The 16,614-nt window shown below is 40.0% G+C and overlaps 1 protein-coding gene across 1 annotated transcript in view; it reads right to left on the bottom strand.

The window, feature by feature from the left end:
- Positions 1–2,164: 2,164 nt before the first annotated feature.
- The window catches only part of SLC6A5 (solute carrier family 6 member 5), a 53,645-nt gene continuing 39,195 nt past the window's right edge, over positions 2,165–16,614 (bottom strand). The window contains exons 14-16 of the mRNA XM_065404387.1: positions 8,220–8,320; positions 4,773–4,940; positions 2,165–2,320 (exon numbers count right to left, since the gene is read on the bottom strand). Of these exons, the coding sequence (XP_065260459.1) occupies positions 2,165–2,320; positions 4,773–4,940; positions 8,220–8,320 (425 nt within the window). The remainder of the gene's footprint in view (positions 2,321–4,772; positions 4,941–8,219; positions 8,321–16,614) is intronic.

Below are 16,614 nucleotides of genomic sequence, written 5' to 3'. Positions count from 1 at the left end.
TGCCCCATAAAAGAGAAAGTTCAGCAAAATGATTTTTTAATATCTATTTACAAAATAAATTATTTATTTTGCAAATGTTACATTAAGGTCTAGTTGTTTTTGTTTATTTTTGTTTTCTTCAACAGGATGAAAACATCACATCTACAGACACATTTTAACTGAAGATTTACCTGAGACCCTGTAATGTGAACACAAAAAAAGAACATGATATAAACAGTCCCCCGAAAGGAAATTACATTTAGATTGGCTACTACAATAGTGGGGAAAAAACCCAGGCTACACTACTCTAAACTCACCATATCTCTACACCAGTTGATAAGATATTTATAGGGACATAAAACATCACTAGTACACACTACATGAACACTGATCACTCTTAAAAAAATCTCATATGTATGTATAGAATACAACAGCATAATAAAGGTTGCAGTTTTGCCAATTTACTGAAGACATATTTTTCTCCCTCTTTATAGTGCACTTTACAATAATTTGGGGTAATTTATATTCAGTTAATTAAAGGTACTCTTAAAATCTCTATTTTTACTCTGCCCATTAGGTAGCAGAAATATTTAAGACTAATACTCATATTGCCATACATATATTGGATTTCTAAAATGCAGTGATAGAGGATGTACTACTGCAGTGCAGTGTTAAAACAACAATTAAACTATGCATTCTCTTCCTTATAATTTTGTCTATCCAGTCTTATCACTTTATTGTATTTAATTGTTTTTAATGAAAAGGTTGACAGTAAAAAAAATTAAGGAAAGCAAACTATGCACAGCTCAGATTGTTATAAGAGAATATTGTCTTGATGAATTTATGTATTCTCTCTCTCTCTCTCTCTCTCTATATATATATATATATACACACACACACACACACTATAGAGAGAGACAGAAATAGGGGTTCAGTTATTTCCCCTTTGGCTGAAAGAGAAGAATATAGCTACAGGTTATATAAAGAAGTTTATAAGACAACAAATAGGGGAATCACAAAGTTGAACAGCACAGCTACATTCTAATAACTGTTGTCATGTGGAAACTAGAATACATCTACTACTGTAAGAATATAAAATTAGGCACAAATTATATGATGGCTTCTTTACGGGAGATTTTAAACAAAAGTGAAGATAGCAAAGAAAACACGTTCAGAATACTCGGATGAAGTGAATAAAACTGGGTTTGTACTTATGTGTGCAGTTTGCCAATGAAGTTTAGATACTCAGTGTAACTGAGGCATTTTTAATGAAAAAGACAAATATCAAATTATTAATGGAAATGCATGAAATTAATTAAAATAGTGGTGCCCATCTGCCTCATTATGGCGCTATTTCAAACCAGCTTTCAGACTCAAATACAGTTTTAGTCTTGATCGCAAATATATTTTACATGTGCTTTTATTTTTCTCCTCAAAAGTGTTGAATGGCTCATTAAGCTCTTCCTGTTTTGATGTCATGCATCAGATACCAGTGCATGGTGTATATAGGTTAACTCCTTGACTGAGTGAGAAAGCCTTGAAATAAGCTTCGGTATAATCAGTACTTATTTAATAGAGGGATTGTTTGCAGACTCTGCAGGCCACATTCTGCTATCAGTGTAAATGTAGAGTGACTCCATCAGGGCCAGTGGTGTCACTCTGGATTTACATCAATATTACAGAGGTCAGACTCTGGCCAAATGGGCCACATTATCCACTCAGTCCCTCCCACGCCATCCCAATGGTCAAACTCTCCTTTCAGTTACGCTGGTAAGGAATTTTCAGTCCCATGTCAAAAGGATTGCAACAGAGCAGAATTGGCCCTAAATGGGCAGAAACCATTTCCCTGTCTAAATGGTTAAACTCAACAATCATTCCTGTTGGGCTGTGCATGGCCATAAAAAAAAAAAAAAAAAGGAGGTTTGACCAGTTGCACGATGTCATGTTACTATTTCACAGTGGAAATAATAGGTAATGGGCACCACTTAAAAAAAACACACACACACACACAAAAACCAGTACTTAAAGTGGCCGTCTAGTTCTTCACTACAGCATGCAACAATAAGTCCTACTTTCTAAGCAACCACTTTTAGCAACTGTGAAAAAGAACAAAGGAGACAATGGGAAACTAATAAAAGAAAAATTAAAGAGGCTGTACACATTATTACCACCAATATAGGAATTACTAGCATTGGGTTCCCAATTCTAAATCTTTCACTGGCAGTTTAAGTCCAAGGGAGGAAGTTCCCAGTGGATCAATCATATTCTTGTAATGTTCACCACGGTGTTTAGCCAAAAATGGGCCCCAGTCAGGCTGTGGAGAGCAGACCAGCTTGAGCCTCTGCACAGTGTAGGAGAGAAAAAAAAAAATCTCTTAAAATTATAGAGCAGAATTACAATTTAGTGGAGGAAACTAGGTTAGGTTGATCTGAAATTATTGACAATATCCTGCAAGGGGATATTAAAATGCTCTGCTGCTCAGTGTTTGTTTTGTACAAGTTTGCAAGATTAATAGATGATAAAATGCTCAGATTTTAATTATATATTCTCCCCCCATACCATATGAAGGGAACTCATAACCACTGCCACAGATTGCTAAACTCACTCACTAAAGGACATGTGCTCAATTACTTAGCCCAATCGGCTAAGCAGTGGGTAGCTGCATCAATATAATTGGATTTTTGTTTAGCATATTTCCCAAAAGTATACAAATGACCAAAAAGTAATACATTGCTATGAGTGAGCAAAGATTTTAATTAGCTGATGACAAAATATATCATTTCTATCTGTGGCCAAAAAAAAAAAAAAGGTAGCAGATTAACCTGGCAAAATTACCAACAATGAATATCTTGTTAATCTTTCCACTGATCTCTTTATTGAAAATATTATTTGGTTGGAGCATTTATATATAAAAAGGAAAGAAAACATATTTCTGATGGTTTAAGAGGGAACAATTATATGTTAATTACCTATTAAAATGAATCAAGTCTCTATATCAGTTACTTTAATCTCTGCTTAATTACCAGTTTGCAACCTTTACCTCCCAAATCAACCATAATAAATTTATGCAGCAGACTCAATGGTTCAGGAAATAGTGCGCTAAAGCTGAAATAACTGCAGCTAAACCCTTTCCTCCTTTCATGCAGGATATGACTTTTTGCATTTCCTTGGGTGCACTGGTTAAAGGACGCTAGGGAGCATGCCCTGCTCTCTGAGGCAATAAATAATCCCAGTGCCAAATGGATAAATTAGGAAGCCAGAAGCAGAGTACTATTTCTCAGTGACGGAAACTGGGTCATGGCCTTTTAAAAAGGGAACAGTTTGTGTATTGCTATTTTCCAACTTAGGCCCACAGCTCTGATACTAGATCAGAGTTGGACAAAGGCAAGCAAGAGTAAATTTAACTTCTCCTTGCTTCACTTGTTTTGTGCTATGTTCTTTTTATAGCCTGATGCACTCCAGTGCCCTCTGCAGTCTGACAAGCCATAGATGCATTCTATAGCCCGATGGGTTTTCCAGCACTGAACATCAAGCACCTTGGTTCTGTACAAAACAGGGGAAGATGCGGTCCTTGCCCTGTGGCGTGGGCAGTCTGACACATGGAGGGACCCAGAGGACGTTTCTATTTTTTTCTCCTTTCCGCAGCCTCTCTCTCTCTGTGGGTTTTGCAGAGGTGAGTTGCAAAGAGGGCTTTGGAAGGAGGAGAGTATGGGTGCCTGTTGCATTGGAATAAGGAGGGAGAATAGTGCAATGGGGGTAGTATGGAAGAAAGCATGAAGAGGAGAGGGAGAGGCGACATGCAAAGAAGGGAGCAGCATGAAATGAATGCAGGTACATAGGCGAGGGCAGAGTGAGCATCAAGGGTGAGGATGAGAGCACTGAACTGATTCAAATGGTGGGAGAAAGCCAGTGAAGGGGTGATACGGTCCAAATAGTTAGCATGGGAGATGGTTTTAGCCATATCGTTGTGAAAGGATCAGAGGGGAGTAAGATGGGAAATTGGAATGCAAGTGAAGGGGAGGTTGTGGAAGCCAAGATGGGAGGCAGCCAGGGAATGGCCAAGCATATTAACCAGAGTTGCTATAGGGAATTTTTAAGAGAAAGAGAATCAGCAGCACCCTGAATTGTAGGAGGGAGGAATAAAAAAACCCCCAAAACACAGCAGTCATAAGTCTGTGTGACAGGGAGGGTTAGGGTGTTTTCAATGCAATGAAGAAGCAAAGAGGTTTGAGTGGAAAGATAAAGAGTTCATTTTCACCATTTGTAGCTTGAGCTGCAAGCAGGACATTCAAGGGGATATGTCCAGATGATACCTAGTGTCTGATGTCTTCTAAGGACTGATGCTTCCTGTTGCATGATTCTCTATAGAGCGGTCTAACCTGATGCCTTCTAGTGTCTGAAACTTTCTAGGGCCTGAAACTCCTTATGGCTCCCTAGTACCTGCTGCTTTCTAGTTCCATTCTGCTTCCACAAGAGGCAGATCTGAGTCAAAAAGCAGAAAGACCAGCAAGTAAGTCATCTGCAACTGGCACTGTTTTAGGGCCTAATCCTGTGAGGGTCTGAGCTCCTTCAGTCTCACAGGATCAAGCCTACAATGATTTAGTTGCATTTTATTGAGGAATAGGGGAGCAGTAGGGGAGCATTTCAACCAACTGAGCACCTGCACTTTGTACTGCAATAAAAAAAGTTTTCTAATAAACAGTCAGCAATTCCCAACACCTGAATCAGTGTAAATTACAGAAAATAATCTTCTGTGACTATATTTTTAATAGGGTGGGATGTTCAAGAATTACCTCAATAAATTTGCCAGGGGCTAGGTGCATTTTTATCACAAACATAATAGGGATCCAAATAACAGAGCAGGCCAGCATCAGCCACCCAAGGACCATCGACCAGCCTGGATAATGGTAAGCTCCATAGGTCATTGGTTCCCATTGGTAAAAACTGAAGCAAAGAATAAACTGAAAACAAAGAACATATATTTTAATAAGCAACACATACACACACAGTCTGATTTACATGCACACTTTCAGTAAACATGAGTATAATCAGAGATGTTCGCACACACTATATATATCTAGAGAGAGAGAAAGAAAGAAACTATGCGATAATCAATAATGCTTCTGGAAGTTTAGGGCCACATTCTGATCTCAGTTTCACCAGTGTAAAGCCAGCATAATTCCATTGAAATCAATGGATTTACTTTAGGTTTACACCGTCGGAATTAAGATTAGAATCTTGTCCCTAGGGTAATAAGCTTTATTACACAGTCTATTGGCAGTGTTTCCTAATATAATTATGTTAAGTTACTCCATTTCACTTACTGTATAAATAGCAATGCATCTGCTTACATTTGTGCATAATTCAGTAACTTTTGTGAACTGCCTATGTGCACAATAATTGCACACAGAAGATTTATAGCAATATAGCTATGTGAAGACACATAAAAATGGTCAGTTTTATTTTTGGAGACATGAAGTAATTTAAACTCTAATCTTAAGACATTCAAATACATCAAATATTAGTATTACAGAAGACCACAGTAGGAAGAGATACAATCATTATGCAATAGGAAAAGAGCACAGAAAACAAAGCAGTATCATGTCTGATCATTTACTACTATAAATTTATCTCTAGACGTTATATTTTCCCATTCTTGTAGTTCAGTCAAAACATATGGGCTTGAGCTGTCCTCATGGTTTGCTTCCAATGTGTGGTAAGAGACCATAGGGGAGACCAAGATTCAATTCTTGGTCCTAGTCCTTGACTGCTGTCAGTTCTTAAGTCTTGGTTTAGCTCAGCAGTAAACCAGAAATTTTATAGTCACAGGTTCTCTCATTCCAGTGCCAATGCTTACCAGATGTAAAGAAAATACAACACTATGGCCAAATTCAAAATTCAGATCCCAGGCTACACAAGCACATGGATCCCCTATTTTGACTCTAGCAAATTGAAAACATTGCTTTACTGATTTTAAAATTCAGAGCCTTTGTGTAATTTTTTAATCAAATGCAGATCTAAAGTTATAGTAAAGAATAAAAGGGAATTAGTAATAATATCATCCACATTTTTGGTATGGAGTTATAAAACTAAAAAATATAATTTTCTTATATATTCCTATTAAAAAATGAACACCATACAAGATAATCTTGACAGCAGCAGAAAAATTATATGGCTTTTGCTCCCAAAAATATCAACTTAAGTTTCATTAGAGATATCACAACCAAACTACTAGCATACAGTGCCACTTACTGGCACTGTGAAGCATTGCTTTTAATAACTAAGTAGATAACGTTTTGCTCCAGTGTTAGAAAGAAAAAGAAACAAAGTCTACTCTCAGTTTATGGTGCTCTGTATGGTGTTTATGCAATTCAGAAACTGTTCACTAGAACTGAATTTGTTTGGCACAATGACATAGTTTCAAGTAGAACAGAGCATTTGTTATTGGTCCTGCTAAGTGCCAAGAGACTAGGTAAGAAATAGTTATGCCCCCACTATCACTCCTGGAGAAAGATGTGTGTACTCCCACTACCACCACAGTAGAACTGGATCACACACTGAGGCCCCAATTGAGTAATTCACTTAACTAAGTGCTTAACTTTAAGCACATGCTTAAGTCCATCCCTATTCAGCATTGCTTGGGTGGGTGACTATGGAGGTATTTTAAAAATTGAAATAAATAAAGCACTTAAGCATGTGCTTAGCTTTTACACATTTAATATCTATTTATATATAATCATAGAACTGGAAGGGACCTCGAGAGGTCATCTAGTCCAGCCCCCTGCACTCAAGGCAGGACTAGGTATTATCTAGACCATCCCTGACAGGTGTTTGTTCAACCCACTCTTAAAAATCCCCAATGACAGAGATTCCACAACCTCCCTAGGCAATTTATTCCAATGCTTAACCACTCTGACAGTTAGGAAGTTTTTCCTAATGTCCAACCTAAACCGCCCTTGCTGCAATTTAAGCCCATTGCTTCTTGTCCTATCCTCAGAGGTTAAGAACAACAATTTTTCTCCCTCCTCCTTATAACAACCTTTTATGTACTTGAAAACTGTTATCATGTCCCCTCTCAGTCTTCTCTTCTCCAGACTAAACAAACCCAATTTTTTCAATCTTCACTCATAGGTCATGTTTTCTAGACCTTTAATCATTTTTGTTGCTCTTCTCTGGACTTTCTCCAATTTGTCCATATCTTTCCTGAAATGTGGCTCCCAGAACTGGACACAATACTCCAGTTGAGGCCTAATCAACACGAAGTAGAGCGGAAGAATTACTTCTCGTGTCTTGCTTACAATTCTCCTGCTCATACATCCCAGAATGATGTTTGCGTTTTTTGCAACAGTGTTACACTGTTGACTCATATTTAGCTTGTGATCCACTATGACCCCCAAATCCTTTTCTGCAGTACTTCTTCCTAGGCAGTCATTTCCCATTTTGTATGTGTGCAACTAACTGTTCCTTCCTAAGTGGAGTACTTTGCATTTGTCCTATTTACTTCAGACCATTTCTCCAGTTTGTTCAGATCATTTTAAATTTTAATCCTATCCCGCAAAGCACTTGCAACCCCTCCCAGCTTGGTATCGTCCGCAAACTATATAAGTGTACTCTCTATGCCATTATCTAAATCATTGATGAAGATATTGAACAGAACCGGACCCAGAACCGATCCCTGCGGGACCCCACTCGTTATATCCTTCCAGCATGACTGTGAACCACTGATAACTACTCTCTGGGAACGATTTTCCAACCAGTTATGCACTTATAGTAGCTCCATCTAGGTTGTATTTCCCTAGTTTGTTTATGAGAAGGTCATGCGAGACAGTATCAAAAGCCTTACTACCGTTTATTTCCATGGGTATTACGCATGTGCTTAAGTGCTTTGCTGAATCTGGACTTACAGGATCAGCTTGAGTCCTAACACACCCAAAATTCCTCTAGAAGTCAATGGGTGAGAACACTATAGAATCATATATATAAATATACATGCATATAGGTATATGTAGGTATGTGTGCACACACACACACACACACACACACACACACATATATATATACACACACACACGTATACATATGTATACACATACATATGTATACATGTGTACATGTGCACACATGATTGATAGGTATATATTTTTGAGCTATAATTATTGTCTTTGGGAAAGAGCAGGTTTTATAAACAAACAAACAAAATCTGATTGAACAGGAGACATTCAGAAAATTCTTTGCCTTACAGTTAAAATAGTCGGGGTCACAAACGCCCAACAGACTCTCCAGAATATACTTGGCTGGAATCCAATCATCATCTCTATATCTTCACAAAATCTTTGCAAGCCTGTAAATAACAAATGCAAATACAGTTAGGGGTGAGAGACTGGCTGCAGTCTGCAAAACTATTGTGATCTCCCTTGTGTCTAATTATGGTAACAAACTCTCTGACTTGTCAATTCAAAATTTCAATAGATGTTCTAACCATACAGTATGATGGGAGAATATTGTGTAGAACACAATTCTAATAAGTTATTTACTCCCTAAAAATTACAGCAAATTGAAATTGTACATACAGATTAAATATACCGTATGTTTCAAAAATCATTTTTAATGTAATGACTCACAAAATCCCTTTTGTTGGCTAGCTGCAACTCTATGATGTTGTCTGAAATTTCTATATTTATTTGTCCTTCCCCGCCCCACACACACACACTTGAGGATAACCTTTGTTAATTGACTCATCCACCACCTGACAACTGTAAAAAATAATAAACTTAATTTACGTCATGATCTCAAACACTCTGCGTACAGGGGGCCTGATTCAGATCTCATGTTGAATCAGGCCCCCTGTGAGGCAGACCGGCCTGTGACTTTTTTTGGAGGCAAAGATTTTTGCCCTGACCAAGTTCAAGTATGACCTTTCATCCAAATATTGTGTGTTAAAAAGGCTGTTCAAAGTTGAGCCACTGAATACCAAAATATAAGAACAACAAGGAGTCCTGTGGCACCTTAAAGACTAACAGATTTAATCTGTTAGTCTTTAGGGTGCCACAGGACTCCTTGTTGTTTTTGTGTATACAGACTAACATGGCTACCCCCGATACTTGACAAAATATAAGAGAGAAATTTATAAGCATCTGTCTGAAAACAGGAACTGTTCCTCTATGTGCATGATTGAGTGAATAGATGATTGATGCTTTCCTTTGATTTCAGTTTCAACTTTTTGCTAGTTTTGCATTTTTTAATTATATTTGAGTTGGGACTTTTGTAAGATGGTTGAGGTGATGTCAGTGGATTGCCCCTTTACCTCAAATGTCTTGAAATATCAACACAGACCCATTAATTGTCTGATGAATATGATTTAGTATTAACCCACTACATTTTAATTTGATTTGTTTAGACTGGAAATCTTCATGGTTCAGGTGTTTCTTCTGCAGAAGTCAGAGTTCAGAACTAAGAAGTGCCAGGATAGATAATAGAGATAATTCTGTGATGCCCCTAGCAGTCCACAGAACTGGCCATATAGTCCTCCCATAACTGGCACTCAAACAAAGATTCTATTAATTTTTGGAGGCAAACTGACTATATATTGATCATTTATTTCAATAAGCAACGTGGGTTCCAGAACCTTTGAGGGCCAGAGATGGATACCAGCCAGTCAAAGTAAAGGTTGACCAAATCTCTATAAATCTATACTCACACACTGGTGTTAATATATTGTCTTCGATTTAATTAGTATTGATTTACACTGTGGAAAGCGAGATCAGAATCAGACTGACTACATTAAAACCATAAGGCATATCCTCAGCTAGTGTAAATTGTCATCACTCCATTGATCTGAAGTAAATGACGATCTGCATCCTAAGGCAGCCAGTTCTCCTCATTTGTTACACCAGTTCTCTATATGCAGTAAAGTGCTTTCTGTCTAATTTCTATTGAGGAAGATCCTCTACTGTGGTAAATTGGCATAACTCCCATTTCCCAGCTTCTGCTCAGGGGTGCTAACCCAATTTACACCAGCTGAGGATCTGGCACTCATTGACTTGTCACTACCATTCGGCACACCTGTTTACCACTAAGTAGATTGCCTGTGCTCAGTAACAGATGTTTTCTAATGGAAACCCACATCTCATTAGAACATTGCCACATCTGTTAATTATTCCTCCAAAAGGAACAAAAAAAACACCCCACCACAAAACAGAATTAAATGTGCCATTTTTTGTCCTTCTCTGAGAGTGACAGGAAGTGAGAAATTTTGAGCCCAAGGCTGAATTTTCTGCTATGATGTGTATTTGGGTATGATGTGTATTATGTGCCTCTCCCATTTAAATTATATAAGCTTAACATTCCTCCTTACTTGTATGTCTACAGCAGTTAATACAATTTGCATGATGTGGAGAGGGGGATGGAGTCTAAAATGGTAGAGGGGAAAAAAAGGAGTAAGATTACAAGAAAAAGCAACATCGCTGGCTGTTCACTCCTGTTGCCCTTATATAGCCAGCCATGTGGATGTGTTGAATGCATGGGTAGATGATGCCCATGCTTTAATGGCCTGATCCAATTTCCTTTGAAGTCAATGGAAGATGTTTCTATTGACATCAACTGGAGTTGACTCAAGGTGTCCTGCTCTTAGAAACTTGTGCAAAGGGATAGTCCAGGCCTTAACATTTCCACAGTACATGAGAAGTAGTAGTTTGGTGTACAGTAACTTCTGATTCCCGCTGCAAAAAAGGTACCAGTCCAGATAGTGCTAAGAAGTTCCTCACAAAGCAATGCAGGTGATCATAATTACTGCTTGGATCAGACAGAAGGAGCAGAAATATGAGCAGAGTAAGGTGGCTTGGGGAAGTAATACCAGATGAGACCAGGGCTTATGTCATGCCATTATGCTCCAGAATGCCTTTCCAATCCTTTTTTTTTAGGGGGGAGGGGGGAGGAGAGCCAGAACGTCTGGTACCCCTAGTACTCTCTCTTATGAATGATCGTAACGTAGGTGCCTTTGGCACTTCTTCTTTTAGGACTTGAGCATTAGATATGAAAAGAGATAAAACCCCATTCATGGTAACATATAAGGGGGAGGAATGAAGTAGAAGAGAAAAAATGGTATTGAAGAAAAGTTATATTTAGAGACGAACACAAATTTACAAAGGATGAAAGTATAGAAAGTTTGTCTGATTTCCCTTGGACTATGAAAGCAAGAAAAAATGAGCTCTCTCCTTTCCATAGTTCCTGATGGTTAATGGCCCCCTCTCACATGACCACCTCTGTTCTTCATTTCATTTCTATGGTTATTAAGAGCAATTTTAGTTCACCATTTCAGTGTGACTTTTCCAGTGCTTCTCTTACAGAACTGCAGAACCACAAAGTAAGTATATAATCTTACTTTCATAGTAGCCACAGGGACTATTCTTGCTGAACAGGCGCCTTAAGTGGGAGTTGTTCTCATGTAACAGTGTATTTGACCCTCATTGTTTTATATTAATATCTAGTTGCAAGTCTAGTAGAGCTGAATGAACAATTTGCAGCAAGCAATTCAGATATTCATTTTAGCCCCTTTCTCTTGTCAAAACTGCCTGTGACCCCAACCCCAACACATGTGTTTGAAGCCCTTCGATAAAACTTACTTCAGCCTCTTGATCGCTCAGAAACCCACTGCTGCAAATATTGCTTCAAGTATTCGATACCAGCAATTCAGAAGTCAAGCACAGTACAGTGGACACACAAGTCACATAGTATGTTTCTCTTCCTTGATCAGATGATCATATATATTAGTATCAAGTGCCCCATGAGAAAAGGAAGGATATTCTAAGGAACTGGGCACTGGACTGGGACTCAGGAGACAAGGGTTCAGTTCCCAGCTCAACCACACACTTCTTGTGTGATGTTGGGCAAGTCACAACCTACCCCATGTCTCAGTTCCCCATCCCTAATATGTGGCGATTTCCTTACACCCAGGAGTGTTGTAAGGAAAAAATCCATTAATGAGTATGAGATGCTCAGATACTAGGATGAGGAGGGCCATGTAAATATCTAGATGCAGATAGAAATGTTCACAATTACAAATCAAAATTTACTTTCTACAAATATCCCAAGGGAGTTGTGTTGATGAACATTTCTGAGATTAAACATCTTTGCCATGCTCTTGCCAAGAAACAAAGACAAAGAGCATCAAAAGAATTCATTTAAAACTTCAAGCGCATAGTTTTCTGCAGTATTTCACCCAGCTCTGGCAGCTTTGTGTGTTCCAAAATACACTGATGGGGATTATGCAGATGATTCAATTAACGAGTGAAGCCCTAAACTGCTCCTTACCAATCATGCATCCATAATCTAAACAAGTGGAGAATAAATGTCTGTGCAGGGCCTGTGGAATGCAAGGCTTTGATTGGATTACGTAGCACAAGTACTAATGAAAAACAAGTGATTGCAAGGAAATAACCAAGCATGGCTTTCTTTTTTTTAATTTAAAAAACGTGATGAGTTCAGCAAGCAGAACGTGTAACAAGAGCTGAAGACAGACTTATTTCATCATCAAAAGCTCCTGCCTGGTGCAATGCCAGCCTGCTTGGTATGAAGAGTACAAGTACGTGGAGAAAGGTGTCACTGGAGTGTAAAACAAGCAATTGTCTGAGTTCAAAAATGCATCATGCCAATTTAAAGTGCTGCTAGAATAAATACACAAATGAAGATGTAGTTCCCACCTCTGCCAGTGCAAATTGTAAACACTGCATCCTACTCCTGTGAGGAGTCCTTATAAAACCAGTCTCACTGAAGTCAAGGAGACTAGTTGAGGGAGTAAATGTGTAGAAATATAGATATGAGTGAACTATGATTTTAAATTGAGTTGGGATATTAGCATGAGCAATAAGCCCAAAACATATGACCAAAAAGAGTAAGATCACGAGAAAGAAGAACTGTTGTGTTAAACTTGTAGAGACCCTTCAAAATACCAATGTGACCTCATTTAAGCTTTGAGCTAAAGTAATAGAAATAGAACACGGTTAATTGGGTACCAGTTGCAGTAAACAATTGGCTATATAAAAAACTCCTTCAATCTGGCCTTAGCTAAGGTCCAATAACTGGCAATGACATCACTTGGTTAAAAAGGTATAAAAAAGTAAACTTTTTTAAAGGGCTCCTTGCGAATACCTGCCTGACCATGTTGGAACTGACCAATATGGGGCTAAGCACACCTGGGGTTAGCCCATTTGTAAGTATTTTGATCAAATGCTTATAAATGTTTTGTTACTATTTGGTAGTAGTAAATTGCTTAATATTTAGGCTTTTTAAGACATGTTTAGAGCAATAGTATAAATATTATTCGGCCTTTGGCTTTAATAAAGGAATGTATGGTTAAATTAGTGTCGTGGTAATACCCGGCATAAATAAGAACACCAAGAAAATGTAAGATATAAAAGGCCCTTTATTTTTAGTGCTAACGAAAGCCAGGGTGTCTCTTAGCTTTGACACTTGACTAATTTCAGAAGCTATATTGGATATATATTGCTATATTGTACGTCAGTGTCATTTATTATTATTAACAATAATAATTACTACAGCATCAATACTGTACTAAGAGGAGGGTCAGGAGAAGTAGATTTGACCTAATAGATCTTTTCCATTTCTAATTATTCTAAACTAAGATCCTATATAAAACCTAGTTCTCCTTTGCATAAGTGCTTATCTATGCTATAAGTATGTTAGTAGAAACGCTTCAAAATCATGAGCAAAATGACAATTCTAAATGCTTTTGGCTTAGCAGTTTGGAGTCCAGGTGCCAGATTTAGCCAGTGCTCATTGGTACCTGTAGCAGGGCATGCCTCTTCACCTGTCTTCTTCCCTGCAGAAACTGCACCAACTCCAGCAGGTGTGTACTCAGTGACCTTTTATTTCAACTTTCCTTCATCAGTACTACTACAGTCCCTGTGGAACAATCTGTTTACAGTAGCTACAGTGCTTTTGGCCCTCTCCTCAGGACCTGAGGGGAATAGAGGTTTCCCTTCCATGCGGCCTATGTGTGACTGGGCTCAACTATCTCTGTCCCCGCACCGCCGGCACTTCCTTCCTGTGCCTCTTTATCAGACTTGGGCTGAATATTTATCCCACTCAGCCCACCCGCCCGATTAAATAATCGCACCAATCAGCTTCCTCTAGGGAACTAATTAGCATCTAAATCATCACAATGCAGGCTCATCTGTTCACTTCCTGAACTCTGTCACACACCTTCCCCCTCTTGCCTCCCAGACAGGTTTTGCTTCCCCTGCACCTTCCTTTCTTTAAGGGAGGTGCTGGAGTCCTTCTGCTCATGCTTGCCCCCAGGGTTGCTGTCCATCTTCCACCCACAGAAGTCACACTTGCTGTTGGGGATCGCCCCCCATAACTGTTTCTGCACCACTGGCAGCCTGTTTCCTCACTCTCTTTTCCCTCTTTTTTTTGGTTTGGGGCAGGGCCTGTTGCTGTCCCTTCTTTTTCTCCTCCACTAGGGATTCTGATTCCACCAGCCCCAGGAACTGTTCCTGGGATTCCTCCTCCCTCTGTTCTGGCAATGAGGTTCCCTGGAACTATTTCATCTGCAAGCTAAGAGTACTATTTTCCACTATCCCTTGTTCGAGGCTGTCTTTTTCCTCCCTTCATTTCTCCAGGGAAGTCCTGTTTTCCTCCTGTCTTCTGTCCAGGGTGCTCTGATTTTTCTATGTCCAGTCCCTTTGCTCCATTCCTTGTTAGTTTTGTTTCCTGCTGTGAGGGCCTCTGGACACCCATTTTCCTCTTATAAGGGACGGGGCTCCAGTTTGTCCCTATAGTGACTGGATGAGGCAGCCCATCTACCACCCAACCCTCTTCAACTTCCCCTCAGCCTCTAGGGGGATTTCTGCCATTGGGCAGAGTCTCTTCTTGCTGTGGATATATTCTAGTTTCAGGATCCCACTTGGCAGCATCCAATCCCACCAAATCCCTCCAGATGAGTGTGAATCCTGAGACAGTGTCCACCAGCACCCCCGATACCTCCTCCCCACTTTTACAGGGATTGCAGGTGTTTTCTTTTTCTGCCCATCTCCAAAAGTTTTAGACCACCCACAAAATCTTGAGCGCCCACATTCCATAACTGGGCAGCCCCATTTCATATGTCCCAGCCACCCACACTGGTAGCAAACCACTCCCCAGCTACCCTCATCTCCTCCTTTTCCCTTTCAATCGTCTTGGGTATGGCCAAATTGCCCCCCTTCTTTCTGAGTTCAGTCCCTGAAATGTCTGGAATTCTTTCCTGGGAAAGTCTGCGTACACAAGCTCTTCTGAAAGCTTAACCGCTTCCTCCAGGGTTGTCAGCTGGTACCTCCGGACCCGAATGCATGCGTGTCAGGGAAGCTCTGGAAAAATTGTTCCAATATCATCATGCCTTATTTCCCCTGAACTTCAGCCCTTAGCTGATATGTTGCCCAGTCTGATAATTTTTGCATGATTGTCTTGGGTTACACACTTCCAGTCCATCTAGTGGCCCAAAATTTTGGAGGTATTTTTCAACCAAAAGGTCAAACCTGTCCAGGTTGGCTGCTTTTATCCTATCCTAGACTAAGGCCTGTTCCTCGCTCAGGGCCATATAGGCTGCCTTCTCTGGACAAATAGGGTGCCACACAGAGGGCCCACGATCCCTTATCCCATCCAGCTCCAATTGCTACCCTCTCAAAAGTTAGTAAAAACACATCAAGGTATTCTGCTGGGCCCATCTTATACAGGCTTACCCCAGGTCCAACTGCTGTTCCCTGCCACTGGACTCACTAGACCCTATATCAGTTCTGCTGCCCCTGCACCTGTTACTTTATGAACTCTTGAAGGCTATTCTGCTGCTCAACCTGCCATGCAAGAAGGGACTGTCATTCCACCTGTAGGGTTTCTGGAACAAATGCATAGCTTTCTGCATCTGTTTTTGTTGCTCCACCAACCACTGTAAGGTCTGCACCATTACCAGAATGCTAACTCTTGGTACCAGCTTCCCCCATCTGGTCCTCTGTCACCACCAATGGGGACATCATGATCCCAGACAAGCCCCCCATGTGTAACACAAAGTGCATCTCCTCCTGTCTTCTTCCCTGCAAAAACTGCACCTACTCCATTAGGTGTGTACTCAGTGATCTTTTATTTCAACTTCCCTCCTCTAGTACTACTACAGTCCCAATGCAACAGTCTATCTACAACATCTACAGTGATTTGGCCCTCTCAGGACCTGAGGTCTCTGTGTGACTGAACTCAGTTAGCTCTGTTCCACTTTTTCTTCCCACTTCCTTCCTTTGGCTCTATCTCAGACTTGGACTGATGGGCTAATTGAATCTTTAATCCACCCAGCCCATCAGCCTGATTATTTAATCGCCCCAATCAGCTTCCTTTGGAGGAATTAATTAGCATCTAAGGTGTTCAGAGCGCCATCTCACCTGTTCACTCCTTGCACTTTGTCACAGTACCCCACATCTGTTGTCCCATCACTTTCTGCAGACATCCACATGGGCCTTGATCCTGCAACCAACTCCACGTGGGCAGATTTGCTTGTGTAGAGCCCACTTAGAGGTCCATAAGAGCACACAGAGACCCCATTGTGGAGCCAGATGACAGAAAGTGAAGAAAATGCGGAGCACCTGATGCAAGCCC

The sequence above is a fragment of the Emys orbicularis genome, chromosome 4 (assembly GCF_028017835.1).
Source record: "Emys orbicularis isolate rEmyOrb1 chromosome 4, rEmyOrb1.hap1, whole genome shotgun sequence".
Taxonomy (NCBI): domain Eukaryota; kingdom Metazoa; phylum Chordata; order Testudines; family Emydidae; genus Emys; species Emys orbicularis.
The sequence above is the reverse complement of the archived record's forward strand: the minus strand, read 5'-3'. Positions and strand labels throughout refer to the sequence as shown.